This window comes from Myxine glutinosa, chromosome 7, assembly GCF_964187855.1.
Source record: "Myxine glutinosa chromosome 7, kmMyxGlut1.1, whole genome shotgun sequence".
Taxonomy (NCBI): Eukaryota; Metazoa; Chordata; class Myxini; order Myxiniformes; family Myxinidae; genus Myxine; species Myxine glutinosa.
The window spans coordinates 105,535,296-105,550,230 of NC_136267.1; the positions used below are offsets into that span (position 1 = coordinate 105,535,296).

A 14,935-nucleotide genomic window follows, 5' to 3' on the forward strand; every position below is an offset into this window, starting at 1 on the left:
GAGTGGCATTTCTCAACATCCAAGGCTAGATTGAGCTAACTGAATAAAGCACAAGCCATATATTCATAGCAGGTCATAAAAGTAGAGAAGGTAAAGTAGACTTGGAAGCGTCTCTCACCCTCTGCGGCAAGATCTTATCTGCCATCTTCTTCTTCTTCGCACTGCACGAGTGAAGGAAAGATATTTCATGTTACACCTCGGAAGAACGGTGTGAACTGCCATCACATCTTGCAACCAAAAATCGTTTGGAAGGACAACAACAAACCAAAACTATTTACATTAATCAATGGTTTCAAAAAATCTCTCACTATTTTCCTTTTCTTTTGTAGTGATCATAGGCTCATGGAGGAGTTTTTACCTGTATCACCTCATTGGGGTACAGTATAATGAACAGTACATGTGAGAACAAGGGGGGGGGGGGGACTCACTAACTCACTCACTGGCACAAAGAACGCTTTGGGAACGGATATGGTTCAGGGGAAGTAAATGGATAATCCCTGAGGACAGTGGTTCTAAAAGAAAAATAAATATGTGTGTGACCCCTTTAAACATTTGGCAGATTTTAAAACTTCAGATTAGATTAAAAACACATTTATATAATTTCGAATTTCATTTTGAACGCAAAATTAAAAACGCTATTTCATTGCTGCACAAAGCTGTGTGTGTGCGACGTTCTTTGAAAGTGCCGATGAATGCACGATATTGATTGCATTTGTAGATCATCCCTAACTTGGACATAATGCACATTCAAGATGTAAATTTCCACTTGTGGTTGAATTAAACAAAAAATGTAAATTTTGAAGTTAACAACTTTGTCAAACCATGCCTAACCTGGTTTGGCGCCCCACTTCAGCTTATAGGCCAAGCAGCATAACTCAAAACACGGGAGGTGCCGGAAAAACACACACTCAGGAACAGGTGTGGACAACTTTGGCATAATCTACATTCAAGGTTCACAATGAAGTTGTGGTTAAATTAGGTGTGGTGGTGGTTTATATCCAGCCTGTGGCTGCTTGGCTGCATCATTTTCTGGGGGTGCGGCTGTGCTGCGAATGCAATGCCCCCCATTACCAGTAAGCTGGTACTCATTTTGCTGACATCAGAAAGATGACAGGCTGAGTCAACCCACCTGGTGTAGATTCAACGGCTTGACAGGGGCTCGAACTCAGGACCATAAACCAGCAAGCTTAACCGTTAAGCCAACACCAAGCTTACAATTTAGATGTAAAAATGTTATGGTTACATTCGACAACTTTATTGCACTGTGTTTAAGGACACGATATTAAACTTTGTCTGCACACACACACACACACACACACACACACACACACACACACACACACACACACACACACACACACCTCACATCCCTTCTAAATTAGTAAAAATAAAAAGGGACAGGCAAACCGATGCTAAACTAAAAAAAAGAATCAATGGCGAAAATATATAAAAGGCCAAATACAACAAAATCGTACCTGCCCACTCGTTATATTAACATACTAGCAGAGGTACCCGGCTTTGCACGGGAGTGGGAGGAGGAGGGGAGGGGGAAGAGGGGGGGAGGGGAACGGGGGGGAGGGGGGAGGGGGAAGCGGGGGAGGAGGAGGGGAGGGGGAAGAGGAGGGGAATGGGGGGGAGGGGGAAGGGGGGGGAGGGGGGGAGGGGAAGGGGGGAGGGAAGGGTGCGGGGGTGCCCAGGGGAAGAAGGGCCCCTCCCCTCCCCCTCCCCCCCCTTTCCCCTCCCCCCCTCCCCTCCCCCTTCCCCCTCCCCCTCCCCCTTCCCCCTCCCCCTCCCCCTCCCCTCCCATCCCCTTCCCCCTCGTTCCCCTCCCCTTCTCTTCCCCCTCCCCTCCTCCTCCCCCTTCACACCAGGGGGGTTGACTCAGCCTGTCATCCCACCGAGGTCGGAAGTCGGAACTCATTGTCGTCAAATAAATGTAGCCTGTATGTTTCACTCTTTGTCACATGCCGTTGGTCCCATGTCAATCGGATGAAGTTGAAAAATTAACGTTACGAAGGTTCTCTGGGACGTACTGATTCCGAATAATGAAGTTGAAAAATTAACGTTCCGAAATACGCTAATTACGCTAACAGAAGCGCTGGAGGGAGCACTGCGCTCCCTCCCTTAGATTCCCTCCCTCTTCTGCTAGCGCTAATTACGCGTAACACACTAATTTTAAAACCCGAAGTTTTTTTAATTTTAAGGTGTGCTGTAGTCAGAAGCGCTAGAAGCGCTGCGCTCCCTCCCTTCGAATCCCTCTCTCTTCTGCTAGTGCTAATAATACGCTAATTTTAAAACCCGAAATTTTTTAAATGTTTATGTCTCCGTGACATTCCTGGGACCATCCCGAGTCGAACAGTACTTTCCGCTCGCAAATCCGTCCACGGGTTCTCGAGATCTTAGAGATCATAGATAGATCAGGATACAGACACAGAGGCCAACTCTACTTTATATATATATAGATATGTATCCAGGGGCGGTCTTACCTATGGGGCAGCCTGGGCAATTGCCCAGGACCGAGCGTTGGGGCGACTGCTGGTGGGGGTGATGTTACTGATGGTGATATGACCTAATGAAGAATCCATCAATTACATCATCCAGTGTATAGAGTGAAAAATCTGATAGCGTTTTAATCCTACTGTATTTAAATTTTTTGTGATGGCAAAAAATTCCAACAACTAGTTCCAGAAGTCTAACTTCCCTTTGCAAGTGAGTTATTCCAATCGAGTTCATAGGTTGTACTTTATTTTGACGCCCACATATCGACACGTGATCGAACTAGCTCGCGCTATTCGTAGGTCATAATTTTTTTTCAAGAATGTTATATTTATACAAGACTAGCCGAAAGCACCCGGCATTGCCCGGGTTCTTTTTGAATGAATTTACTACTATAATTCAGCTTTTACTCGCGGCCGTAGAAGATTGACTACTATAATTCAGCTCAGCTTTTAATTGCGAAATGGGCCCAGCCTGGCCGATGCAGCTTTGACCGGCCTCACCACCTAGCCTATAACCTTCCCGGGGCCCGTCCCGACATTTTTGGTTATTTTTGAATGAATTTACTACTATAATTCAGCTTTTACTCGTGGCCGTAGAAGATTGACTACTATAATTCAGCTCAGCTTTTAATTTGCGAAATGGGCCCAGCCCGGCTGAGGTGGCCTCGACAGGCCTCGCCACCTAGCCTATAACCTTCCCGGGGCCCGTCCCGACATTTTTTGTTTCAGAGGTTTGCTCCTATCTTTCACCGTTCAGGGGATTAGCGCATGCAGACAAACAAACAAACAAACAAACAAAAACTTTCTTTTATATATATATAGATAGATAGATAGATAGAAGAATGTTCGTAAACACACGTCATCAATCGAGCTGATGGTATTTTATGGCCTACTGAAGCAAGATTAGCCAGAAGCAATGAAACGAAATTATTCAAGAAGGGCAGAAAAACGAAAAAAAAAAAAAGCAAAGAGTAAATTGAATGAAAGTTTGCAAAAAGTTACTAATTTCTTCAAAAGTGAAACCGAGAATGAAGCGGCAGTGCCAACAGCAGTACATCAGTTGGTCGAAACTGCCAGCAGCAGCAGCGGTAACATTAGGGCTAACGGGTAAAAACATTTCTACCATAGTAACCTAATTTTTTTTCTTAGTTATAACTGGATGATGTTGTTTTTCCAAATGCACTCACACTGATATGTCAAATGAATATAGTCATTACATTCCTATTTTAATATTCATTTTCATTTTTTATAATAATAGCTCTACGTTTTCTGTATTTTTTGGTGAATATTTTGAGGAATAAAGTCAAATCACAAACCGCGGTACATTATTGGAGGGACATGCATTATGAAAATTGGAAGCTTTATTCTTGTTTGGAGTGGGTTGGGTGGGAATAAAGGAGGTGTTGGGAGTCCCCATCCTTGACTTTTGTCAAGGGCCCCAGAATCACAAAGACCGCCACTGCATGTATCCATATATTCTCCATGAATCTAGGTGTGCATCCAATTCCCTTTCAGACAGATTGACTGTTGCTGAAACCACTACGGTTGTTGGCAAAATAGTTGCACATGTGAACTACTCCTCAATTTAAGAAGTGTTTATGTTATTGCTCTTCTTTTTATTCCCTTTAACCCAGAGGTTCCCATTCTTTTTTGGCGGCGGTTCCTGACCAATACAATGTTGTCCTGACCTGGCGACCATAAACGCTGTACATGCAGTGTTAATGACCTATCATTTTGATACGTTGTGTTTATTCACATCGTTTTATTGAATTAATTACCAACACATAATGATTTTCAAAGAGTTTTTAATTGGACAAAATGAAAAACAAATTTACATGAAAATGAGACTTTATTACACAAAGATTTTCTCAGCGGCTACCGTGATACTGCTTCATTTTGTGGGTAAGCTCCTCTAAGTTTGGTTTTATGTTGATGATCACAGTACAATGCAAGTCATGCTGAGGATCCACGCGGTTCCTTGCTTGATTGAATTATTGATTCCTGATTGCAGTTTTGCATTCTTGATTGCATTCAATTCAGTCTTGTTGCAACAAGACCTGAAAATCCTTGTTCACTGAGATATATTCTTGGAAAAGGGAGTAGACCCTTTTCAGCCTCCCGAGTCAGAATGGGCTTATCCTCAAGTTGGGTCCAAAATTTCGAAGATGGGATCTTTTCAAAGCGTTGCTTCTGCACTTGATGTTCCTGGAGTTCAACAAGTTCTTCTTTAAATCCGGGAATATCTTGTCCGACTTCACTGACGTCCACCTTGAACACATTTCTGATCCAACTATGCTTCTTGAGGTCGATGTTTTCTGGAAAAAGCCTGTCCATTTCTTCCTGAAGGTTCTTCAGATGATCTTAAAAAATACTTTTGACGTCAACAAGGGATATTTCCGAAGCATCTTCCAGCACAGCACTCAGTTCTGGAAAGGCAACCGTTTTCCTTTAGCCAGTTTTTCTCTCCAGTCTTTTTCTCTCCAGTTCTCTCCAGACTCTCCAGTCAGCAAGCTTTTTCTTGAATGAGGCAAATTTTTTTTACCCATGTCCACCATGGTATGATTACGGCCCTGCATGTCTGAACTCAGTTCATTCAGGTGCATGAAGATGTCACCCAAATAGGCAAGCTTTGCCAGCCATGCAGCATCTTTAAAGCAGTCTGCCAGTGCATGTCTCTTCTCACGTAAAAAAAAATTCAATTACCGTCTTTAGTTCAATAACTCTTCCGAGAATCTTTGAGAGAGACAGCCAACGAACATCAGAGTGGAACAGCAAGACCTGGTGATGTGATCCCATCTCTTCACTCATTTTATGGAAAAAGCATGAGTTTAAAGCCCTGGCCTTGATGAAATTCACAATTTGGATAGCATCATTGAGAACTACATGGAGGTCCGGTTGCAAACGTTGAGTGGCAAGGTTTTCTCGATGTAAGAAACAGTGAATTATTATGATATCAGGGCTTTCTGCTTTAACACGAGTAACAAAACTCAAACGACTACCCATCATAGATGAAGCTCCGTTAGTGCACGCAGCTAAACAATTCAACCAGTCTAGATCATGTTTCTTGAAACAAATGTTCATCATATTAAAGATGTCTTCTCCAGTGGTGGTACTTGACAGGGCATTGCAGAAAAGAAATTCTTACACAGGTCTTCTCCGCTGTATCTCACAAAAACAATAAGTTACACGTCACCTGCAATGTCCACTGATTCATCCGTCTACAACGAAAATTTTCCTGCTTTTTTCAGTGCCCCAATCAGTTGAGCCAAAATATAATCTGAAATGAGATCAATTCGACATTTGATGCTATTGTCAGAAAGTGGTACCGATTCAATATTCTAGGCAACATCTGCTCCGCAAATGGTCTTCACCATTGCCACTGCTGCTGGCTTCACCAGCTCCTCTCCAATGTTATGGAGCTTTTTGCATCTTGCAATATACCACGCCACTTCAAAGGACGCCAAGGAAGCTTTCGCCAGAGAAAAGGCTGAACTCGAGGGAGCATCAATACGACTTCGTTTTCCCTGTTCTTCTTTGTCCTCCCAGTAACTCAGTGGCTTTTCGACAAAGTTTGGATGAACTGAATGCAAAGGACGCTTCAATTTTTTTTTCCTTCATAGATTCATTGGTGAGGACTTTCAGGTACTGAATACACTGAGGTCGGACATTCCCAGATTTTTATCTCATCTCGGTGAAGCCATATTAAAAAAACGCAGGCTTATACAGCAGCTGTGTTTTGCATTGGGCCATTTTACCAGTTAAAGACCAGACCTGGAATGAAAAGAGTTATAAATTTATAACATTTTTGAAAACATCGGAAATTGGTCAAAAAGTCAAAAATAACCAATTCTAAAGTTAATATCATTAACTAGTATAACGCCTGTCAAAATGACGGGTTGGAACAGTTTTTGAAGGCACAGCCACATGAGCATACCAAAGTCTGAAGTCTGGGCCTAGTGTCAGGGGTGCTTATATCATCTTTATTTATTAGACATCCTACAGACGTAAATGAACACTCGTTTTACTCTGCGCGCATTGCACATCATGTGCAGCATGCCTTGTATTTATTGTGATTTTAAAAATACCGCTTCTGTACGCCGACCTTGAGGCTCAGTTTGTAAGCCACCGTCTACGATTTCAATGCAAGAGGTATAATTACTCTTCTTTTGGGTCTTTGGAATCCTTGGGGTATTTTGTGTCCTTGGGGTCTTTTGTGTCCTTGGGGTCATTTGTGTCGTCCGGGTCATTTGGGTCCTTGGGGTCTTTTGGGTCTTCAGTGTTTTCAGCATCTTTTGTGTATTTTGGGTCTTCTGGTTCATCGGCGTCTTTTGGGTCATTTGAGTATTTTGGGTCCTCTAGGTCTTTTGAGTCATTTGAGTATTTTGGGTACTCAATCTGGATCTTTGGGGTATTTGAGTGTTTTTGGGGTATTTTGGGTCTCAGGGGTAATTTGGTGTTGGGGGTCCACTGGGTCCTCAGGGTATTTAAGGGGCTTTGGGGTATTTTTGGTCTTTTGGATTGTTGGGGTCTTTTGGGTCTTTAAGGGTCTATGGGGTATTTTGAGTCTTCAGGGTCTTTTCAGTCTTCTAGGTATTTTCAATCTTTCTGGTCTTAGGGTTTTTTTGGATCTTCGGGGGTCTTTAAGGGTCTTTGGGATATTTTGGGTTTGGGGTCTTTTGGGTCTTTGGGGTCTTTTCGGTCCTGTGGGTCTTTTCGATCCTTTCGGTAACCGGGATCTTTTGGGTCTTCAGGCTCTTTTCGGTCTTTAAGGTTCTTTGGGTCCTTTGGGTCTTTTTGATCTTTTTGGTCATTGGGGTATTTAAAGGTATTTATGGTATTTGGGGTCTTTGGGGTATTTTGGGTCTTCGTGGTCTTTTGGGTCTTTAACAGTCTTCAGTGTCTTTGGGGTCTTCAGGGTATTTTGGGTGTTTGGGGCCCATTGGGTCTTCAGGGTATTTTGCGTTTTCGGGGTATTTTGGGTTCTCTGGGTTTGTTTGGATCTTTTGGATCCTCAGGGTCTTTTGGGCATTTTGAGTCTTTGGGTGTTTGGGTCCTTGGGTTTGTTTGGATATTTTGGATCCTCGGGGTCTTTTGGGTCTTCGGGGTATTTTGGGTGTTTGGGGTACATTGGGTCTTCAGGGTCTTTTCAGTCTTTTGGGTCTTTGGGGTACTTTGGATCTTCTGAGTCATTGGGGGTCTTCTGAGTCCTTGGGGGTCTTCTGAGTCCTTGGGGGTCTTCTGGGTCCTTGGGGTCTTCTGGGTCTTCATGGTCTTTTGTGTCTTTAACAGTCTACAGGTTTTTTTGGGTGTTTCACCTGAAAAATCACCTGAAAAACCTCCATAAATCTCCTCTGTCATTCTCCCTTAATCCCTGTTGGTGTACTTCAATCAGATCCTCATGTAATACCTTGCTCTCGACTCTCATCTAAGCCAAGTCAGGCTAGTCTTTTCAAATATCTCCTAGAACTCAATGTTGGCAACAGTGAACTATATTAGTCACTTTACTATGAACCACCTGCACAGTAAAAAATCTGGGTGACCAGAATTTATTGACGTCTTCCAGACCTGGCCCTTCGCTTTGACTCATTTCATATCGAGTGTGTAAGTCTCATGGAGAAGTTGTACATATGAGTGAGTGAGAACCAGAATCTACAATCTGACATCCAACACAAAAATATATTAAACGTATAAATTCCTTTTTAGCCGCGTCGCAGACGCTGCTCATAGAGTGCCCTCTGCTGTTGTTGTTGTTCTTCTTCTTCTTCTTGTTCTTCTTCTTCTTGTTCTTGCAGAGAAGACAAAACCTCGAAGCTCCACCCATTCTGGGAACCATAGCTCCACCCATTTTGGGAGAGGCTTCATATAAACAAATATCCACCATTTTATTAACTCGCATAGCTTTGAGGCCTGTTTTGTAGGCCCGTGGTGTCTTCCTCTCTCACACAGTTTTATTTCAAATCAAATTCGATATATCATTTCATTTTTCACAGTCGCTAACATAGTTTTAGACTCGGTTGAAAAAAAACGGGAAGAAAATCTGATGAAAGTTGCCCTTTATAGAACGAAATGAATTCTCAAAGGCCTGTAACTTCAAGTCCATTGAGATTTTTTTTTTTTTATCGCGGCATGGTCAGTCATACACCGCCCGAAATAACAGACGGGAAAATGCCGAGATATATTAAAAATTCGTCCATTTGATGACAATCGTCACGATGAAATATTTAATTTATACGTCGTCACAATAATGTGGAGAGCGGAGCATAGCTTCGTTCACGTGTCGCCACACATGGGAAATTGCCGAGATATTTTTTTTTTAAATCGCGGCATGGTCAGGCATACACCGCCTGAAATAACAGACGGGAAAATGCCGAGATATATTAAAGATTCGTCGCCACACACGGGAAATTGCCGAGATATTTTTTTTTTAAATCGCGGCATGGTCAGGCATACACCGCCTGAAATAACAGACGGGAAAATGCCGAGATATATTAAAGATTCGTCGCCACACACGGGAAATTGCCGAGATATATTTTCACTTTGCACAAAAATAACATCAAGTAATCGAATCAATAGGAATGTCCTGTGCCTATAACATCGACGTTATAGGCACAGCTGCATCTAGGCATTGTGTAACATCGACGCGGCTTTTGTTTTAATTAAAACTTTTTGTACTTGTTTTAAATGTAAGACACGGTTTTATATGTTTAACTCAATTATTGTGTAAATTTCACCTTGTAGGTTCTGGTTCTTAGCAACTCATATACACCAGGTTATTGGTATTAGATGTCAATATACTTTTAGATGAATTCCAAAAGACTCTAGACAATGAACAGATCAGTCTGGTATAAGGGATTTGAAACAGTGGCCATTTTGCTCATGAAACAAGTGCTCAAATGGGAATGCCAAACACTTCAACACAAAACAGCACACACACACACACACACACACACACACACACACACACACACACACACACACACACACACACACACACACATATATATAATGATGCGTGGTAGTCCAGTGCTCAATATCTTTTTCTTTTTTTGTTACGATTATTATTTCTTATTTTGTGTATATGAGTGAGTGGGTGAGGGTGTGTATTTTTGCATGAACTAATTTTTGCATGAGTGTGTGTTTTTGTATGTGGAGTGGTGTATGTTGTAAGAGTAGGTGGTTGGTTGGTGTTGTGTGTGTATGTATGTGTGTATGGGTGTGTATGTGTGTGTATGAATGATATGGTGTGTTTTGTTGGTGTTTGAGTGTTTGAGTGTTCCACCATGTTTGTTTGGTGCTGTGGATTCTGGATGCGGAGGTGTTGTTGGTGTAGTCTGCGTTTGCACTGGCTGGGGGTGGGGGTGGGGGTATGTACGCATCCAGGTGTAGTTGCTGCATGTGGATGTGTACGTGCCCCTGCTGGCCCACCTTAGCTGACCGTATCGAGGTTGAAGGGCCGAAACGGGATGATGCTGAGGACCTCGACTGAGGACCCGGTCAGTGCGGCACTCTTGTGACCAGGTGTGTTTTGAATTTATATGTGTATATATATATATATAATGATGCGTGGTCGTCGAGTGGTCCAGATAATTTTTCTGTCACTGTATTAATTTAATTATTTTGTGAATGTGCAATATTCATTTAAAATAGTTTGTTATATCGATGCCAAATATCATTTGAACTGCTACTATGTATGTATATAACTGCATTATATAAATTACAATAACTGGTGGTATTTTGTTGGTTGCACAACAATCATAACAAATTAAATTGTGGAATTGGTAAAAAGAAAAGGTGATCTTGTTAAAAAGCAATGCCATGGAGTGCCACAGCCTGAGTACCGATTTCCCATATTACAAATCCTAGACCATGGTTATTTTGCCAAATTTCTATAGTATTTTATTTTCCACTTCCCATAACATTACTCTTTATTCGGTTAAATTGGAACTCATGCTTGTGGTCGACTGGTGGCCCATTTGGTACCTTGCACATATTACGTACACCGTACACAAAAAAGTAGGTGGGGTGAGGGGCGAGAATGAGCAAAATACATTTTAAAATATCGTGTGGGAGAGGGGAGAGAGGGGAGGTAGAGGAGTTTAAGTGGAGGGGAAAGTAAAGGAACGAAAGGGGATTTGTGGGTCACCCAGGTATAAAAATACAACTGTTCTACTCTTTTGCGTACGTAATATGTAGATGGCTAATTCTTCCCATAAAGGCCAACAAGGCGACAGCGGAGGAGGAACTGGACTGCGAGGGAATCGAGAGCGCAGGAGTATGTTACCCGTTAGAAACATATGGCACATTAACGTATCACTGGAGTTCGGTCGGAATGTGCACTCAGCGCGGATCAGGTGCAGCGTCAAGCTGCACCGGCAGCACAGTGAGGTGCAGGAGGGCGGACTACGAAAAGAGGAATACGAGACTAAAGGAACGCGCAGTGCGATGGAAGAACGAGCCTTAAAATGCGTTGTCGACGGACCGCTCGCATCGCGGTGCGGCGAAGCAAAGCGACGCACCTGCGTGGCCGGCTGGACACCTGGTGGCCCGGGCCGGACGGACCTTGTGCTCCCGCCGTCCCGGTCGCCGCCGTTTGCTGCTGCTGCGCTCCGGGCTGAGCCGCGGGCCGCTTCCTCGCCGCGTCCATGGTGGACTGGAGTGCGCCGGGGCGCGGCGCGGCGCTCCCTCCGTAGGGGGGGCCTGCCGGAGGACCCATAGGCGTCCCCTGAGCAGGCAGCCTGCCGCCTGCCGGCATCCCCGTTCGCTTCAAAACAAATGCACACGACCGCACAACATGTGAATGAGCTGCGCCCAAGCACCGCGCATCACGCAGGGTCCGCACGGTATACCCGAAACGTCTCGGCCTGGAACCCCATTCATTAGAGCAGGTCCAGGGACAAAACAAGCACAAACTCGAGGTGTCATCGAACAAGTTCAAACCAAGCAATGAATTCAGCAGCGTGCTCTCCAAGAACACCAACACGTGCATATATGTATATAAACATATTGTTTCCAAGCCGAAGAGAAACCCGACAAAAACAATAAAGTTTAAATTAAACTCGGAAAATGCTTTAACTGAAGATAAAAAATTACAAGAAAAAGGAAACATTGGCATTTAAATTTGGTTTCGCACAAACGATACAAAATCAAATAACGCAAAATAAGAAACCGCTCAGCTCGAAATTGCCTTTTGCCAGAACGAGCGCAATGTGCAGCGACATGAAAGCACATGGATTGTCATATGAATAAGTCACGGCCTTGACCGAGCTTCATTCAGAGCACAACGAACGTAGCGCACGAACAAAGACCTGCATAGTTTGTCTTCAAGGGGACCATTTGATATGATGGTGTTATAATGACCGCTGTGCACACCAGGTGTGTGTGTGTGTGTGTGTGTGTGTGTGTGTGTGTGTGTGTGTCTGTGTGTGTCTGTCTGTCTCTCTGTGTGTGTGTGTGTGTGTCTGTCTGTCTTTGTGTGTGTGTGTGTGTGTGTGTCTGTCTGTGTGTGTGTGTGTATGTGTGTCTGTCTGTGTGTGTGTGTGTGTGTGTGTCTGTGTGTGTGTGTGTGTGTCTCTCTCTGTGTGTGTGTCTGTCTGTCTGTGTGTGTGTGTCTGTCTGTGTGTGTGTGTGTGTGTGTGTGTGTGTGTGCGTGTGTATGTGTATGTGTGTGTGTCTGTCTGTCTCTGTGTGTGTGTGTGTCTCTGTGTGTGTGTGTTTGTGTCTGTGTGTGTGTGTGTCTGTCTGTGTGTGTGTGTGTGTGTGTGTGTGTGTGTGTGTGTGTGTGTGTGTGTGTGTGTGTGTGTGTGTGTGTGTGTGTGTGTATGCGTGTGTGTGTGTATATGTGGATGCTACATACGGTACCTTATAAGCAACAACTACGAATTTTATATTAATAAAAACCTTCCTGATATGATTCCTGTAACAGTGTAAGGTTGGGCGAGATACATTGTGCAACCTTATGGGTGCTGATTATATGTTAAGTATCCCCCTGAACCTCAGCACCTGAGAGTAGACAATTTGGAATGGAAAATCTTCAGTATATTGAATTGAACGACGGAGGTTTTTGAGTCTTTCTTATGCAGAGAGTAACATTATTGGCTGGAGTGGGAGGAGGGATTGGGGCGGACAGGGAGGAGGATGGGGTAAAGGGGAGCGGCGGGGAATGGCTATTTCTGCGAGGTTACAGCCGGATTAAAAAAAAATCTGTTCAGTGTATTTCAGTGTACATTCTATATATGCCTGGTGTTGCCTTAATGGTTAAGGTTGTTGGCTTAAAATTGCAAGGTCATGAGTTCGAGCCCCTGTTCATGCCGTTGAATTAACACCAGGTGGGGTTGACCCAGCCTCTCATCCTTCCAAGGTTGGTAAAATGAGTGCCAGCTTGCTGGGATGAATGAGCCATTTGGGTATCCTGTGTCGGAGTGGCAACCCCTCCAGGATTGTTCCCAATAACCAAAGGAAACAACTGTGGCAGCCCTATGCATCGTCACAGTATGATGTTATATGTGCTCATGACATGAGGGAATATCCTCATATATTTGAGTATGCACTGGTACTGTGAAAATACACAAGTGCTATTTTGAAAATACAAAATAATGGTTTTTAATAGTTGAAAAAAATAATTTCTAAAAAACATCCAAAATTATTTGTATACTTTGGTCCTTGACAGGCAGACTAATATATATATATATATAATTTAAGAAGCAGGAAGTAAATTCCTGCGTGGGGCTAGTGTGAAGGAATTCTGACTCAACCCGGGACTCGAACCCAGGAACCTTATCACTTATGTGGTGACAGCCCACTGAGCTATTGAGTCTCCGGGATACTCTCAGCGATTTTTCACACTAACACTGCGAGCTTTATAATGGCCGATGCCTTACGTGCCTGCTGGGCAGACCCCGGATGTGAGTGCATGTACGTGTATGTAAGTGTGGAAGTGCATTGTGCATTGATATATACTCGTACATGTATATACAGTGCTTATAGAATGTCTACATCCCTGGTGTTGGGCTAGTGGCTAGGGTGCCGGATTAGGATTACCTAGGATCCTGGGTTCGAATCCCGGTCGATTGCTGAATTAACGCCAGGGGGGTTGACTTAGCCTGTCATTCCTTCCGAGGTCGGCTAATTGAGGACCAGTTCACTGGTAATTCCCTGTTTGTCGTTAAAGGCGGCAAAAAGGGTTGGCGTCAGGAAGGGCATCCGGCCGTAAAACATTGCTTCAAAAAGGGGACCGAAAAACAACAACAACCACGGTTCCCGAAAAAGGCCAACCCCCGCTTTGCGGGGAAAAATGGCCTCTAAAGGTGTTTTTTTTATTTTTTTTAATAGAATGTCTACATCCCCTTTCAAAACTTTCACCTTTTGTTGCCTTATAACCTGGAATTAAATTGCATTAAACCAGACTTTTCCCACCTTTATTTACACATCATAACCCACAACATCCAAGTGAAAAACAAATTCTACAAATTTCAAAAAATTTATAAAAATACAAAACTAGATTATCTTGGTTGGATAGGTGTCCACCCTCCTTATAATAGCGATTGTAAATTAGCTCAGATGAAACCAATCACCTTAAAAATCACACACCAAGTTAATTGGCCTCCATATTTGTTAAATTGTAGTGATTATGCTGATTTCAGAATAAAATCAGCTGTTCCTGTAGGTTTCCTCTGCTGGGTAGTGCATTTCACAGTAAAGACTCAACCCTGAGCACCAAAGAGCTTTCAAAAGACCTCTCCGATAAAGTTGTGGAAAGGCACAGATCAGGGGATGGGCATAAAATATTTCAAAGGCCTTAAATATACCTTGGAGCACAGTCAAGTCAATCATTAAGAAGTGGAAGGCATATGGTATCACCAAGACCCTGCCTGGATCAGACCGTCCCTCCAAAATGAATGACCAAGCAAGGAGATTGATCAGAGAGGCCACCAAGAGGCCAATGACAACTTTGGAAGAGCTACAGGCCTTTATGGCAAAGACTGGTCACTGTGTGCATGGGACAACAATATCCCAAGCACTCTACAAGTCTGGCCTGTACGGTACGGTGGCAAGAAGGAAGCCATTACTAAAACTAGAACGGCACTCTGTAGAGCGCATACCTCCTCCAGGTTGGCCATGTCGCTCAATGGTGAAGAATCAGTTAAAAATTATACTAGCTGGATCTGGATCTTCACCAAAATTGAATCGATTCTTCCTTGTCACACACACAACCTGTCCAACAAGTTTCCTCCAAATCTGTCCATAACTTTTTGAGATATCCTTCTATGTATCGTTTTTGGCCCTATCTCCCAATGGTGAAGAATCACTTAAAAATTAAATTATTCTCATATCCGAATCCATATTCAGATCTTCACCAAGATCGAATAGAATTGTCCTTGTCAGACACCCAACCTCCTGTCCACCAAGTTTCGTCCAAATCTGTCCACAACTTTTTGAGA

The 14,935-nt window shown here is 43.4% G+C and overlaps 1 protein-coding gene across 1 annotated transcript in view; it reads right to left on the reverse strand.

Moving 5' to 3' along the window:
- LOC137431605 (SWI/SNF-related matrix-associated actin-dependent regulator of chromatin subfamily D member 1) overlaps positions 1-14,935 on the reverse strand; it is a 179,853-nt gene that overhangs the window by 88,477 nt on the left and 76,441 nt on the right. The window contains exons 2-3 of the mRNA XM_068123124.2: positions 11,015-11,259; positions 119-161 (exon numbers count right to left, since the gene is read on the reverse strand). Coding sequence (XP_067979225.2) covers positions 119-161; positions 11,015-11,259 — 288 coding nt within the window. The remainder of the gene's footprint in view (positions 1-118; positions 162-11,014; positions 11,260-14,935) is intronic.